Consider the following 16,760-nt stretch of genomic DNA (forward strand, 5'->3'; position numbering starts at 1 on the left):
GCTTCATGTTAAAATAAGATGCATCCCCCAACTGCTCATATAGATATGTAAGTGTTGCTGCTCCCCATGCATATTCATGACACATATATAGATTGCTGAATAACAATAAGTACGATATAGATACAGAGGTGACACTTTTATATGCAAAAATAGTGCATCCAAGCAGATGCAACAAGTAAGCCCTGAAAGCACACTCTCAAGCCTCCTGAGCGCAACATTCTTCATATATATCTCGAAGCCAACTCAATCGTACTTGGACGCCTCGACACTGCCTCATCTCAACCTTCCCCCGATCCTCATCCACCCCTAGTAACTCAGCTAAAATGTTGCAGCTCCATTGTACTCTAAGGGCACAAATGTTGGGAATTGACCCAAAATGGGGAGGTGTAAAAGAGATAACACATCATCAAGTGTGATGGTCATCTCACCTACGGGAAGGTGGAAGGAGTTTGTCTCCTGATGTCACCTTTCGACAAAGGCTGAAATCAATCCTTTGTCACCCACTTCATAACTTATATTGCACAAACTAAACAATCCAGAATTTTGTACTAGCTCAATATTAGCATGAGGCATCCCAAATTTACGTAATTTCCTACCGTGAGATACCAATTTAAGTTCTCCCTGATCCTAATATTAATTTTGTATATATTAAATATAATTAAATAAATTTAAACAATAATTAATAAAGATAATTTAAATGAAGGTTTTTTTGTTCTTACCTCACCCTCCCAAAGCTTAACGGCAACATGGTCAGCAAAATTTGTTAGAAAGCACGGCTTTAAACTAAAGGGGGGGTGAATGGTTTAAAAAGGGTTTTCGCAAACTTTTAAGCCAATAATGAAATTACTTCGAGAAACACTTGAAACAGAATTCAGTTTGCCAAAACACAAAGTAAATAAGCACAAAACCAAAAAAACAATCGGTTGTTTCGCAGAAACAATTGGTTGTTTATGTTGAAGATGGTTGCTGCCCCTTCAAGACATGCGTTTGATGAAGACTTTTATGTACAATTCATGTATATTTCCTTTTGCTTTAAGAATATCTTAGGTAGTGTTTGGATGTTGTTTAAGAGTAGGCTTTTTGCTGGGTAACTCACCTCTTAACCCCTGACCATGTGATAAGAGCAAGCACAAAGTTTCTTAAACTGTTTTTCACATGTTTTACAAAAAAAAAAAAACACGTTTACTACATAAAAATAAATATGTTCTTTTCTAAATAAACAGATTCATTTTTAAACTGATGCCTTGGCTAAGTCTTGTGAAAATTAGATTTTGTGCATCAAGTATTTTGACTAAGTCTTCTACCTTTCAAAACGACTGTGTTCTAATAGTTAAGTTTTTTCTGTTATCGTTTTGAAAAATAAATCTGTTCATCTGTAAATGAATAGATTCTTTTTTACTCTGGTGCCATGACTTTCTTAAACGGTTTTCAGTTTTCCCAGCACCAGAATGGCTGACTAAGTCTCCTAACATAACAAATTCTCTAACTGTTTTTGAAAATAAATTTGTTCATTTTATTTTCAATCTGTTCTTTTTATAACAGCTTTAACTGTTTTTCAAAAATCTGTTATAAGTTGGTTTTCTATAAAAGGAAAACTTGTTTATGAGTTTAAACATCGATCATACAATTGTGAAAACAAGTTTTGCATAAGAGAATTAAGGATTTACAAAGAATAAGCATTTGTTCTTGAAAGATTTCGAAAATCAAAAGTGTGCTTGTTCTTGTTTGGTTCAAAGCTTGGTGAGAGGTGCTGCTACAGTTTTAGCGATCTGTTTTACTGGTTTAAGGTAGATTTCTGCATCCTCAATCAGGTGTAGTCGTTTCACATTTCTTTTCCTGTAAAAATGTGGTTGTAAACTCTTCTTGATAGAGTTTCTTGAAGAGTGTGTATGCTGAAATAGGTTTTTCAGCAAGTGTACGTAAGTTCTTGTAGGGTTCAAGAACAGTGGGATTTGTGTTTGTTTGAATTGTGTTTTAGTGAATTTCACCTTGGTTTAGGTGAAGACTGGATGTAACTCAGTTGAGTGAACCAGTATAATTGCCTTGTGTTCATTCTCCCTTAATCTCTGCACTTAAATTTCGGCATATCTATTAAATTGTCAAGAAATAAATCTGTTCAATTAATAATAAATATGTTCTTTCTGGGCTTGTTTCATATTGTTCTTAATTTCTGGAAAAGTTGTTTGATTATGAAAAGAACATATATAATCTGTTAAAAGTCACTGGAATAGATTGATTGTGATAGGTTACTCATGTAATTGTCAAGCTATCAATTGAACCTTAATCACTTGCTTAAAATTGAAGCTTGTTGTTTTGTGATTCACAATTTTTTTTCTTCATTACATCAATGTGTGTGTATCTGGAAAATCAATCTCCATAATCTTGTGATTAACTTGATTGTATAAACGTTTTTGAAACACAAACAGTGCCAAAATAAATCTGTTCAATTCCAAATAAATCGATTTATTTTCTGTACACCGTGATAAACACTGATTCTGCGAGAAACTTTTAAAAGGTCAATTCAACCCCCCCCCCCTCCTCTCTTGAACTTTGACACTATTAAACCCAACAGTTTATACCAGTTCACAAATAGAAAAACTGAATTTAAAGAAATTAAGGATAGAAAGAATGCACACAGAGATTTATACTGGTTCACTCTTAATCCAGAGCTACATTCAGTCTTCCCAGAAACCACTGGGGAATCCACTAAGCAATCAACCCTAGATTACTTACAACACAACCAAAGAAGTGACCTTGATCCCTTCAAGACACACACTTCCTTTGGTCCAGCACAACACCATTAAGAATGTTGATCTTTATCCCCTCAAGAACACACAACAATTCTCAGCTATACACACAAAGTTTCTTTCAAAGTACAAAAAATTACACTTGTTACAGAAAAGATTTGAAATCAATACAAGATGAAAATCCTATCTCACACTCTTTGATCAATGCAATCTCTAAGCAATTCTCAACTTTTTCAAAAGCTCAATCTATTGAAAAACTTAAATCTGTTTTTCTGTATTAAAACAAAGTTGTTCGTTGCATAATCTTAACAAACTATTAATTGCATTTAAAGATTGGTTAAAGCATTAAAAACTGAAGCGTAAACAGTTGTAAAATCATTTAATGCTCAGTCAAAACACAAAACAGTTTTATGTTATGGTCCCAAAACAAACAATCGGTTGTTTCCACGAATCAATCAGTTGTTTTGGTTTGACATCAAGTTAACCATTAAAAACAGTTTTCAACCTTTCTAAAAACACCTAACTATAAAACAATCGGTTGTTTCGACAAAACAACATGTTGTTTTTCACTTAGTTTGAAAAACACTTTTCAATTAAAAGGTTTGAGAATGCTTATGCTTTGGATTCAATCAAGAGTGGATTTATACAATTAATCTACCCCAGATCCTATCTAAAGACAACTCAACAACAACAAGCACATCCTGCCTTTCATCAACCTTCAAAGGGATTGGATTCTTTAAAGCTTGAACACACTTGATTCAACAAAATTTACTAGTAAAGACATATCAGAAGGTCCTCCAGGAAACCCTTCTCTCTGGTCTACTTGGTCATCATTCTGTAATCCTTGTTCATTGTCATTATCAATATGAACATCATCACCAATCCTTTCCTCAACACCACCTCGGTCTCTTCTACGGACGGATGTCGTCGGTCTTCTGCGATCATGATCTTGAGATCCACCACCTCTAGTTTTAGCCATATCTATCCACAACACTATTTGAATTTCAATTATTTACAAATAATAAATAATATAATCATGAATTTGTGTACATAATATAAAATTTAAAAAAGTTTTTACCAAGTGGGTTGGAAACTAACTACATAACAAAAACGCAAAATCACAAAAATGCAAACTTTGTAAGAACACTACCGGATTACATAATCCGAAACACTAAGCACACAATGTAAACCTAAACCGGATTATATAATCCGGAATTACTAAAATACCTAAACTAGATTACCTAATTCAGAATTACTTAAATAACCTAAACCAGATTAGGTAATCCAGTATTACTTTACATTCTCAACTGTACCGGATTACATAATCTGGTGTCTATTACGAAAAAATGCAGGTTTTAAACGGATTACACAGTGAGTACCGAGTTATACAGTGAGTACCAGATTACACAGCGGTACAAACGAATTACAATACCGGATTACACAGCAGCACAAACTCAGGTTTCAAAAGCAATGCAAAATCAAGAAAATTAAACTTACTAACCTGTGAAGAGGGCACTGTGGATGTGTGAGTGATAGAGAATGTGGGGTTTAGAGAAATTTGAGAGATGAAGAGAAAGAAACCTTGGAATGGGAGGGGTGGTGCGGCGCCGTTGGAAGGTAACAGAAAGAAGAGGCACAGTGAAGGTTAAAGGAAAATTTAGGTTAAAGGTTAAAAATATATTAAAATATTATTTTAATTTTTTAATATTTGTACTGAAAGATATATTAGCAAATGTGCTTTTAGTATGGGGATGGGAGAAGAAATCATGGAGACTTGAAGATGTCGTGGTGACTGTTGGAGGTTGTGGAGGGTTGCATACAAGTTCGCTTCCAATTTTTAAAAAATTCTAAATTACATAATTTGAAAGCTAAATAGCTTTCAAATTACAAAATCTGAAATATATTTAAAGAAAAAAATATTTTAGATTGTATAATTTATGTTTTCTGGATTTTAAAATAAATTATGAATTATATTTAGAAGCTAATTATAATTTTTTTTAAATTATATAATCTAAAATATAAATTATATTTTAATTTTTTTTTTCTAAAAAACTATTTTTGAAATACCAAAATTTATAGGATCACACAAAAGAAGAACGGATGGAGATGCAGAAAATGTATGGAGATAAAAGTCCACAAATATTTGATTAATAGGCTCAAGTATGAGCTGAAATCAAGGTAAGAACAAGGCAAGGCTAAAAGACTTCATAGTCGGTACCTTATAACTTTTTTGTTTCGTTTTCTATTAGAACGATCGTTACAGATTTGTCGTGGAGAAACACCATAGCCATAACCATGGTGTTTATTGCATCACCCAACCACAAAACCCTAGCCATAGACGTAAACCCTAACACCACCACTCTCCTTCACCTAAAACTTGCAATCCAACAAACCCTAACCCTTCCAATTTCTCAACAGCGCCTATTCCTCTCTCAGAGTCATCGATTAGCCGCCGCTAACGACGACGACAACGATTCGGTTCTCATCTCCGATCTCGGCGTTGGACCCTACTCAACCCTAACCCTTCACGTCCCCCTCCTCGGCGGTACCAATCCTCCGGCGGTCCCCAAACCACGCTTTGATTTGCTCAACCTCAAGCCCCCTCCCAACTATGTCGCCGGACTTGGTCGTGGTGCCACCGGTTTCACCACTCGTTCCGATATTGGTCCCGCAAGGGCCGCCCCTGACCTCCCCGATCGCTCTGCCACCACCATTGGCGGCACCAGCGGCGCCGGGCGGGGGCGAGGGAAGCCCGGCGAGGAGGAGGATGACGACGAGGGCGAGGACAAAGGCTACGACGAGAATCAGAAGTTCGATGAGTTTGAAGGGAACGATGTCGGATTATTCGCCTCTGCGGAATACGATGAAGATGACAAAGAAGCCGACGCGGTTTGGGAAGCCATTGATAAGAGGATGGATTCACGGAGGAAGGATAGGAGGGAGGCCAGGTTGAAGCAGGAGATTGAGAAATATCGTGCCTCAAACCCTAAGATCACGGAGCAGTTCGCTGATTTGAAGAGGAAGCTGTATACTCTTTCTTCGGATGATTGGCAGAGTCTTGAGAAGTTCGAGAGTGGGGGTTATTCGTCCAGGAACAAGAAGAAGAGATTTGAGAGTTTTGTGCCTGTGCCTGATACTCTTCTTGAGAAGGCAAGGCAGGAACAAGAGCATGTGACAGCGTTGGATCCTAAGAGTAGGGCTGCTAATGGAACGGAGACTCCATGGGCACAAACCCCAGTTACTGATTTGACTGCTGTGGGTGAGGGTAGAGGTACTGTGTTATCTTTGAAATTGGATAGGTTATCAGATTCGGTTTCTGGGATGACGAATGTGGACCCCAAAGGGTATTTGACCGTGCTTAACAGTATGAAGATTACTAGTGATGCTGAAATTTCGGATTTCAAGAAGGCTAGGTTGCTGCTTAAGAGTGTTACTCAGACGAATCCGAAGCACCCTCCAGGTTGGATTGCTGCTGCAAGGCTGGAGGAGTTGGCAGGGAAGCTTCAGGCGGCTAGGCAGTTGATACAGAAAGGGTGTGAGGAGTGTCCCAAGAACGAGGACGTGTGGCTTGAGGCTTGTAGGCTGGCTAATCCGGATGAGGCAAAGGCGGTGATTGCAAGGGGTGTTAAATCGATTCCCAATTCGGTGAAGTTGTGGATGCAGGCTGCGAAGTTGGAGCATGATGACGCGAATAGGAGTAGGGTTTTGAGGAAGGGATTGGAGCACATTCCTGATTCGGTTAGGCTGTGGAAGGCCGTTGTGGAGCTTGCTAATGAAGAGGATGCTAGGCTTTTGCTTCACAGGGCCGTGGAGTGTTGTCCCTTGCATGTTGAACTGTGGCTTGCGCTTGCGAGGTTGGAGACTTATGACAATGCTAAGAAGGTTCTTAATAGGGCGAGGGAGAGGCTACCCAAGGAGCCAGCTATATGGATAACAGCTGCGAAGTTGGAAGAAGCTAATGGCAATACTTCTATGGTTGGGAAGATCATTGAAAGGGGTATACGGGCTTTGCAGAGAGAAGGTTTGGTGATTGATAGGGAAGCTTGGATGAAGGAAGCAGAGGCGGCAGAGCGAGCTGGGTCAGTTGTAACTTGCCAAGCAATAGTCCATAACACTATTGGGATTGGAGTTGAAGAAGAAGATAGGAAGAGGACATGGGTTGCTGATGCAGAGGAATGCAAGAAAAGGGGTTCTATTGAGACTGCTAGAGCTATATATGCACATGCTTTGACTGTCTTCTTAACTAAGAAAAGCATATGGCTCAAAGCAGCACAGCTGGAAAAGAGTCATGGTACCAGGGAATCTCTGGATGCATTACTTCGTAAAGCTGTCACGTACAGACCACAGGCTGAAGTTCTTTGGCTTATGGGTGCCAAAGAGAAGTGGCTTGCTGGAGATGTGCCGGCAGCTCGTGCTATCCTCCAAGAAGCTTATGCTGCCATTCCCAATTCTGAGGAAATATGGCTTGCTGCTTTCAAGTTAGAATTTGAAAACCATGAACCTGAGAGAGCTAGGATGTTGTTGGCCAAAGCTAGAGAGAGAGGAGGTACAGAAAGAGTCTGGATGAAATCAGCTATTGTGGAGAGAGAACTGGGGAACATTGAAGAGGAGAGGAGATTGTTAGACGAAGGTCTGAAGCAATTCCCTTCATTCTTTAAATTGTGGCTGATGCTTGGCCAACTAGAGGAACAACTTGCAGAGAATGCGAAGCGACTTGATCAGACTGAGAAGCGGCTTGATCACATGAGGGAAGCAAAGAAGGTCTATGAATCTGGACTGAAAAGCTGTCCTAATTCTGTGCCTCTTTGGCTATCTCTTGCTAATCTTGAAGAGGAGATGAATGGACTGAGTAAAGCTCGTGCAGTTCTCACAATGGCTAGAAAGAAGAATCCTCAAAACCCTGAACTCTGGCTAGCTGCTGTTAGAGCGGAATTGAAGCACGGATATAAGAAAGAAGCTGATATTTTGATGGCAAAAGCGTTGCAGGAGTGTCCTAACAGTGGTATTCTGTGGGCAGCATCAATTGAGATGGTTCCACGTCCGCAGCGTAAAACCAAGAGTGTGGATGCTATCAAGAAATGCGACCATGATCCCCATGTTATTGCTGCTGTTGCCAAATTATTCTGGCATGATAGGAAGGTGGACAAAGCTAGGACTTGGCTGAATCGGGCTGTGACGCTTGCTCCTGACATTGGGGATTTCTGGGCATTGTGCTACAAATTTGAACTGCAACATGGAACTGAGGAGAACCAGAAGGATGTGTTGAAGAGGTGTATTGCTGCTGAACCAAAACATGGAGAGAAATGGCAAGCAATCTCAAAGGCAGTTGAGAACTCTCATCAACCAACAGAATCCATCTTGAAGAAAGTAGTTGTTGCACTTGGGAAGGAAGAGAATGCCGCTGAGAATAACAAACATTGATTTGCCAAGCTTGTAGCATCATCACATGTATACTTGAGCTGTGCCATAAATGGTTAGTTTGTAAGAGAAATTTGAATATTCAGCAATAGTTTATACTTGAATATGTCTAATGTAGAATATTGAAGGAACTTATCCATGTTCTTCTTTCCTTTGATTTTGTTTTTCTTTCATGTGTAACTCTGTATTTTTGCATTCTGCTGTCATCTACCCATTCTCTGATTTCTAGTTTATTTTTCTTGTGCATCATAGAATCTCCTTCTTGACCTGTCCTATCAATCTAGAAAATCTGTTATTTTGTCCAGTTTCTGTTGAGTGTTCTGTTGACATGCTTACAAGCAAACCACTTTAGCGGTATTTGAATACACAAAAGTAAACCTCAGGGTACTTGGGTACATAAACGAACCTCAAAGCAAGTTATGTAGAGTCATTTTTCATTTTAGTTTTCTGATACTTATTTCATGAAGTTCATTATTTGTTTGTTATAATTTTGCTGTAATGAAATAGCCATTCTGACAAAAAAGATAACCTGAGCCCTCTTGTATATTTTGCTTTATCGGAATTTTGTATAAACTCTCTGAAATACAACGTTGATGATTAAGTGCGCTATCGTGAGTGACCCTGTGCTGCTATATTGTCTGCTCAAGTAATGACTTTTAATTTCAACATTATGATTTTCTCAACCCTTCCATTTGGTTTCCTTTTAGTGTGTTTGCTACATGCTAAATTTTGGACCTCTAGCTTTTCCGTAGTGGAAATCTGTTATTTTCTGAGCAGCTACATCTGTTGCCGAAACCTTGCAGCAACGGAGAACCAAGTTTCATAGTAACCATGCTCCTCTATAACAAGTTTCATGGTCCGAACTGTGCAGCGGTTCAAGTATATCGCGACAAACTGACTTAGGTAATCAGATTAGGACTGATAAACAATTTCTGCGGATAGGTAGAAGCTCAACGTGATATAGGATGAGACATTAGGCAAACCAAGTAAGTCGGCATTAAGGAAAAGGGATTCTCTCAAAGTCTAGCTGTTTGACTTGTTTAGTCACTGTCGCAGGTCATCAATGTGATGTATTAATGTTGACGAGAGAGCAAATACCATTTGTAAACAAAATTACTGATTAACCATTGGTAGTCTAGGATTGGTTCTGTCAATCCTGATAGTTTAACATAGTGAAATTAACGGACTAGAACATCTGAAACTATATGGAACCTACAATGCAAATCTGAAGCCAGATTGTTCATATAGTGATGCATAGGTTGCCAATTCTTCCCCAGAGAACCATACTGGTTGGGGCGTAGATGGGTTATACAAGTCCATGATTTCCTCATTATTACCCCGCTAATGGTCTAATGGTATCTCACTTCCAGAAAACAGTGTGTAGATGTTCCTTATAACTGACCTAACATCAAAGCGGCCAAAATTTACTACTGCCCTCCCAGGCTCCTGATCCATTAGTTCATTATTGACAGGGAGGGAGATGAAAATGATGGCAGAGAATTATCACCTGCCACTTAATAACATAGGATCCTTTTGGAAGGTTCTGAATATCAGAGGGACCCAGAAGCATGAAAGGAACGCCTAAGGTTAGCAACTATGTCTGGATGGAGAGAAGCTACAATATAACATAGGCTCGAATGACACCGAAGTCCTAACCAACAAGCACAGGCTGATACAGACAAATTTTTAATTACATGCAAATTAGCTTAGGTTTTCACTTGAATAAAAGAGCATTGTCTTTCCCATTTGCATTTGATATATAACCACAAAAGTATAGGAGATAAACCTGTCCTTGGTTTCAGTTTTCTACCTTGCTCTCTGTACTAAGGGCGGCTTAAATTAAATTTGAGCTAAAGTTCATAATGGAAATTTAGTTTCAGAATTGTATATTGTGTTATTTTTATTCTGTATATCATAAAACTGTGCAGTTTTAGAGATATTACTTTTGTATTGTGTAGCACATGTTGCATACCTTGCTAACTATTGCTTAATGAATCTAGAAGACCCACGACATAATCAACAAGGTCAAGTAAGTTTGCCTTTTCTGCCTCCGCTGGATGCTCAGAAACTCCATAACCTCTGAAATCAAAGGCAATAGCCCGGTAGCCTGCATTTGCTGCAGCAATGATCTGGTGCCTCCATGTATACCGTATTCTTGGAATCCATGTAAGAAAATCACTAAAAGTGAGGTTTAACATGGAGCTTCACTCCCTTCACTTTTACGTGACTGTGCTGGATGCTCTCCATCTTATCAGGTGTTAGGATCCAGGTCTTTCACCGCAGAGTGTGGAAAAGGGCGTGGAGTTTATATGGGGAGAAAATGTTATCGGACAAAAGAAGAACCTTAATATGTCTGAAATTGAATATTGAGATACGATTTTTGAGTGCCAATTTTTGTTTCAATAGATATTCTTTTATGGCACATGATAAGTATACAAAGAACTGATGTTCATGTAATATATGTTTATTATAAACTTGCAGATTAATTGATTGAACTTTCTGGTTTTTACGATTGCTATGTCTTCAAGGCTAACTTGAAAACATGGATACAACCAGGGATACAGATTACATGAATTTGACACGACACAATTTAATTAATAAATACAAAACACAAGTTAAGAATACAACAGATAAAACTAGTATAAATTTGAAAAGTATTAAAATTTTAAATCACTAGAAAGAATTAATGTTTTTCAATAGAGTTATTACAAATTAATAAAAATTCTAAATTTATCTAATTACTATGCTATTATACAAATCAATGCTGGTATACCTTTTTTGTAAATTTAAGTAAAAACTTGTAAAAATATAATTAAACATTTAAAGCATTCTTGCAACGTCCATCACGTATACATATTCAACTTTGTTATGACATATTACTATGATTTAGAAGTGAGTTTCGTGAGATTGAATCCAATACGTTAAAAGAATTTCCATCTCAATCACATTCATTCAAATAATATATAATGATAGTTTGGAACTGAATTGGTCAAAATTCTCTTTCCATGTTAACAAAAAAAAAACATTAATGGTTGTACAACTAAGAAAGCATAGTCAGAATGTAATTTCTTTTCATATTATCTTCTGCCCCTTACTGATAGATCCCAAATCTGTGGTTGTAGAAAGATCATCCATGGAAGCAAAGGTCCTCCCCAGAATTTAACATACAGGATAGACATGCATAAGTAGTGCAATTTGTGTATCCTTGGCATGACTCCGCACAACCTCTTCAAATCATCGTACATTCATATGAAACATTAGCTAATAAATTATTTTGTCAAAATTGTTTTGTTCTGCACAAGCTGTTCAACTTCAACATCTGCTAACTCCATTTCACCTCCTTGCCTCTCATGTTCATTCTTAAACATGAGCTCTATCTGCTCCAATGACTTCCCTTTGGTCTCAGGAACTAGCATGTACACAAAGACAATGGCAAGAGAAGAAATAGCAGCAAACACAAAGAATGCTCCAGCCACTGTAATTGCACGCGAAACAGAAAGGAAAGACATGGCCACAAGGCCACTACACACCCTATTGCCCACAGCCCCAAGTGAAGATGCTTGAGCACGTAGCCTTAAAGGGAAAATTTCAGATGTCAAAACCCAACACACAGGGCCTAATCCAACAGAAAAGAAAGCCACATTCCCACAAACAAGTAGAATTGCCAATGCAATTACAAATGATCCTTGTGGAAACAAAGAAAGACTAGCCCCTATGCTAAACAAACAAATTGTCATTCCAATTGTGCTTACGAAGAGTAGTGGCCTCCTACCTTTTTTGTCAACGAGAAAGATTGCTACCAATATAAAAAGTGTCTTTGTCACACCTACAGCAACAGTAGCAGCTAGGAGTTTTGCATTATCCTCAATCCCAGCTGCTTTGAAAATCTCAGGACTGTAATACACAGTTGCATCAATTCCAGAAATCTGTTGAAAACATTGAATCCCAATTCCTGTGATCATCATTCGGCGAAGAGAAGGAGAAGGAAACAACAGTTCATACCACACAGGTTTCTGTTCATACTCCTCACAATTGGCCAAACCAGCAGCCTGCTGTATTTCTGCCAGCCTCTCCTCCACTTCACTATCACTGTCATTTGTTTTCAGAAGCACTGATCTTGCTTCTTCAATCCGGTTCTGCATTACCAACCACCTTGGTGACTCGGGAATGATGAAAAGAGCAAACCCAATGAAAACTGAGGGCAAAATCCCCACAGCAAGCATTATCCTCCAGTTTATGTGTGCTGAAAAGCCTGAAAAAGCATAATTTGATACATAACCAAGCAAAATTCCTAGATTGATGAAAATCTCTGGGAAGGTAGTGAGAAAGCCTCTGCTGGTGTTTGGTGATATCTCTGCAATATATATAGGGGCAATCAAGCCTCCAAATCCTATTCCAACGCCAGCAAAAAGTCTTCCAATCATTAGTATTGAAAATGAAGGAGCAAGAGTCATTATTAGTGAACCCATTTGAAAAATCACTGCAGCTATGGCCATTGTCCATTTCCTACCAATAATATCTGAAGTTCTTCCACCACCTAAACTTCCAAGCAGAGAAACAATGCTCAATATACCAACTAAAAATTCCTCCTTCACCTCAGATATCTTCAGATCTTCTTTTATAAATATAACTGCTCCACTCATCACACCCACATCTGACAGTTGACGAGAGTAATTCATGTAAACGTTTACCAACAAATATTCATCTACGGCAAATTTACTGTTATTTAATCGTAAATTGCCATGTACAATAAATTTGTTAATGTTTATAATATATATCTCAAGAAAATAATACTAATGGTTTTCTGAATGATGGATAGTGTAAAAGAACTAACATTTTTTATTTGGTTATCGTTTTAAAACAGAACCAAAAATCAGTACCCTCAAGTCCAAAGTTGAAAATGTTGGAAGTTCTTTCATGAATCACAAAAAAAAGTAAGAGACTAAGCGAATCAAGCATACCATAGCCGAGAAGGACATTGTTGAGAGAAGCAAAGGTGGCACAAGCTATAACATATTTCCTGGTACTTTTCCTCCTTGCTTCCTGTTGCAAAACATCATCGTCTCCCTCTGGAAGCTCGGAGTGCATCCTCTTGTACTCGTTCTTTGATCCCAAAGCAATTCCAGACAACCCCACTTCCCTATTCCCATGTTGTTGGAACCCCATACTATCTCCTGTTTCTTTGCTACTTGCAGAAACCTGAAATTGTGGTTGGATCTGACTTATGAGACTACCAAAACCATGGCATGAACAAGGAGATTGACCTTACGGTATACAGGGACAAGAAACGAGAACCAAGTGGGGGCACTTTTGTGTCATGAAAGAAAAAAACAACCCCACTTCCTAATACCATATTTTATTTGCTTCCATGTGTTACCTTCACTTTTATCAAAGTTTAAATGGTGCTTTCAATGCAACATCTTAAAATCATTAACAACGATGACCAATTAAAGGCCATAAACTACATCAACATGCTATATTGAATTGTTGTTAAATATAATATAGTATTCATAATTGAATTATTTGAAGAAAAAAAAGATACAACAACAGAAGTTGTAGTGAGTTAGACAGAGAGCATGATGTATAAAAAAGGATGAGAATTCTCATCTCATTTTGCAGGATTTTTGTTAGATCTACATTAAAATTGAAAAAATAGTACCAAAATTAGGATCAATGTTCATCACTCTTACTTTTTTTATTAAATATTCAAATTGGTCCCATGAAAGATTGAAGAGTTAGCTAATAAGTTCCCCCAATGAATTTTTTATGTAAATGGGACTTTGAAAATTCACTGCCTTGCATATAAGCCATTTCATTAGTGGAAGTCCACCTCAGTAGTTAAGTGTTATGTAGATATGTTCTTCACTGACATTATGTTATATTAGGGCTTAAACGTCCTTGTTGAAGATTTTAAAAATTAAATGTTACTTTCTCAATCTTTGTTTTTCTTTCAGTTTTTAGAGTTTCGTCTTCTTTTCCATTATAGAAGAAGTTGTTTACTCTAATGAAGCTTTTTATAATTCATAGTTAGGATTTGTAATTGTTCTAAAAGTTACTCCAATATTTATTATTTCTAGTTTTGTGTTATCTTCCACTTATTATTTAATGTTATTAGTTACCCTAATTTGATTCTATAACAGAATCAGAATTTGTGTAGTATGCATAGTGATAGTAAAAAGTCTAATATTTGGATCTGTGATAGCATTATGGGTAATTCGGATGGGATTAATAATTCTTTATGTTATTTTAGTAGAAAATTGGAATACATGAACTTTAATAGTTGGAGATGCTATTGTGTTAATAGGTTTGTGACGAGGGTATAAAAACATTAAGAAATATTGAAAGAAAATGTTTTACATATGTTCTTTTCTAAGAGTATATGATATTTAATGGTTAAAATTTTATATTTTTTTATATCTAAAAATTATAATTATCTATGAATGTTCTATTTTTTAAACTTATCACTTTTTTATTTGAGCAAATATGATATAATGATAATTTATGGAATATAACTCTACCATTGTGAATTTGGGATCAATTCATGTCTAGTAAATGAGGAAGAAGACATCTTGTAATAGAGTCTTATAGAAATATAGTTAACGGCTCGGTAAATAAGTCACTCCTTAGACAATAAGTTTGTCGATCATGAGTCGTCCTTCAGTAATGAGTGTGTTGGTCACAAGACATGTTATCGAAATTTTAGGAGTTTAGAGAAACAATTAAATCTTTGAATTCAAAATCATATTTTTTTTGGTATCTTACATCTCCTACTTTCTAGTACTTAAATTTATCCAACAAACACTAAGAAAATAAATTCCCATCAATATGATATATCTCAAGTTGAGAGAAACACTTGAATTTACTAATTTAAAGTCACTACTTTGAACCTAAACAATTACAAAAGAAAAGAAAAATGAGAGAGAGGAATCATGAGAAAAAAAACATAGAAGAAAATATATAGTTAAATTTTAATTATAATTGATAGTAGATATTACTACTTTGTAACAATTAGATTATGTAATCATGATTGTTTTTAACATGATTTAACAAGTAATATAAAGAATCACAATGAAGAACATATATTTTTAAAATGAAACTATAAAATAGATAATTTTTTTTTGTACTTGTTAGCTTCCAAAACTTATGTGTACAAGTGTGAATATTAAGATTGACATCCAAATTTTATAGAAAATTTGAACCTCGTATCATTGTCCATTTGAATCTCTTGATTATAGAGGAATCTAAAAATTATTTTTTCTTTTTTCTTTCTCTAACCTACTCTAGTGCATTGAATTTAAGTGAGCATTTCTATTAGTTAATTTCATTTTTTTTCTTATTATATAACATTTTACTTCTTCGAAAAGTCATATTAACTTACCACTCTCACAATCGTTGCATTGAAAACTTCAAAGTTGTCAACCTTACACTCATCTTTTGAGTAGAGCCTTAATTGGTTGTTCTTCAACAGAGAAACATTTTTTGTGACAAGCCTCCCTCTGTGGTATAACTAGTTCAACAAGCATTACAAAATCATCAACCACACCATATATTACATTAAATGTGTATTTCCATTTGATCAAGTTTCAATTTCTCACCATTACGATTCTGCATCTCAATCTTCCAAAAGCCAATTTATATATTTACTCATTTATTTAAATCACATGACAAATTAGAAATTGTTTTTTAAATTATTTTGGTTCAGATTATACTAAATTATTTACATTGGCTGTTAGTCGTAATCGCCTAATCAAATCAAATGCATTGACCTGGAATTCGAAATCTGAAAATCTTTCAATTAATAAAGGGCAGTCTTAAATTGGATTTATGATCAATCAAATCAACATGACATTTCATTCACGCAAAGATATCATAACATCTCCTCAAGAATTTTTTTAATAGCTTCATAGAGTATATCGTGCCTTTCAAATTTGTTTGCTGCCTAAAAATTGAGTCACTAAATATACACTTGTGGATTTTTCATGTTGCCTAAGTATTCCATAAAAAAAAATAATTCACGCGAGACTCCGTTTCAACATTTTATAGAATCACTAACCAACAAAAAGTACTTATTAGAAGAAGAAAAGTAAACTAAATTTGCTATATGATTGTATATGGTTACTTCAAAAGAATTGCAACAATTGTTGTAATTTGGCTAAAAGATTGACACCATTATCATTATTACGCTTTTAACATGAAACGAATATGTTTATATATATGAACATGTATAGATGAGAAAGTTGATGGACCACTTGATCCAACTAGTGTTTTTTTTCTTATTTCATTTCGATCCAACTAGTTTTTTTTTTTTCTTACTTCATTTCGATCCAACTAGTTTTATCCACTCTCTTTCAAAGTTAACATGAAAATAAGTGAAGAAACCATACATCAGGTGAAATTTGCTAGATTAATTCCTAACTGCTGTGCTATGGGAGGGGGCATTAGTTAAAATTTTCATTAAATACTATCTAAACTTTTCATTCTATTATTCTTTACCATGTATTAACTCATTTCAGTTAATTTTTACCTTTTCTAATTAACTAAATTTTTTTATCACTACAAGAAAAATCCGTTTTAGCTTCCAACAAAAAGCAGGGG

General features: G+C 36.1%; 2 protein-coding genes across 3 annotated transcripts; one reads left to right on the forward strand and one right to left on the reverse strand.

The window, feature by feature from the left end:
• Positions 1 to 4,824: 4,824 nt before the first annotated feature.
• Positions 4,825 to 10,672, forward strand: EMB2770 (pre-mRNA splicing factor-like protein). 2 transcript variants are annotated; one of them, XM_068643990.2, is made up of 2 exons: positions 4,825 to 8,220; positions 10,169 to 10,672. In XM_068643990.2, the coding sequence occupies exon 1, from the start codon at positions 5,043 to 5,045 to the stop codon at positions 8,166 to 8,168; it is 3,126 nt and encodes a 1,041-aa protein (XP_068500091.1). In that variant the 5' UTR covers positions 4,825 to 5,042; the 3' UTR covers positions 8,169 to 8,220; positions 10,169 to 10,672. The 2 variants fall into 2 exon arrangements, with proteins under 2 accessions (XP_068500091.1, XP_068500090.1); XM_068643989.2 differs by having other exon boundaries at positions 4,835 to 8,220; positions 10,166 to 10,672.
• A 414-nt stretch (positions 10,673 to 11,086) lies between these two features.
• On the reverse strand, positions 11,087 to 13,623 carry LOC137835467 (putative polyol transporter 4). Its single transcript, XM_068643991.2, has 2 exons — positions 13,127 to 13,623; positions 11,087 to 12,819 (listed from the first exon to the last, which is right to left on the reverse strand). The coding sequence occupies exons 1-2, from the start codon at positions 13,329 to 13,331 to the stop codon at positions 11,435 to 11,437; spliced, it is 1,590 nt and encodes a 529-aa protein (XP_068500092.1). The 5' UTR covers positions 13,332 to 13,623; the 3' UTR covers positions 11,087 to 11,434.
• Between the last annotated feature and the right edge of the window lie 3,137 nt (positions 13,624 to 16,760).

Source organism: Phaseolus vulgaris, chromosome 5, assembly GCF_051622355.1.
Source record: "Phaseolus vulgaris cultivar YP4 chromosome 5, ASM5162235v1, whole genome shotgun sequence".
NCBI lineage: Eukaryota > Viridiplantae > Streptophyta > Magnoliopsida > Fabales > Fabaceae > Phaseolus > Phaseolus vulgaris.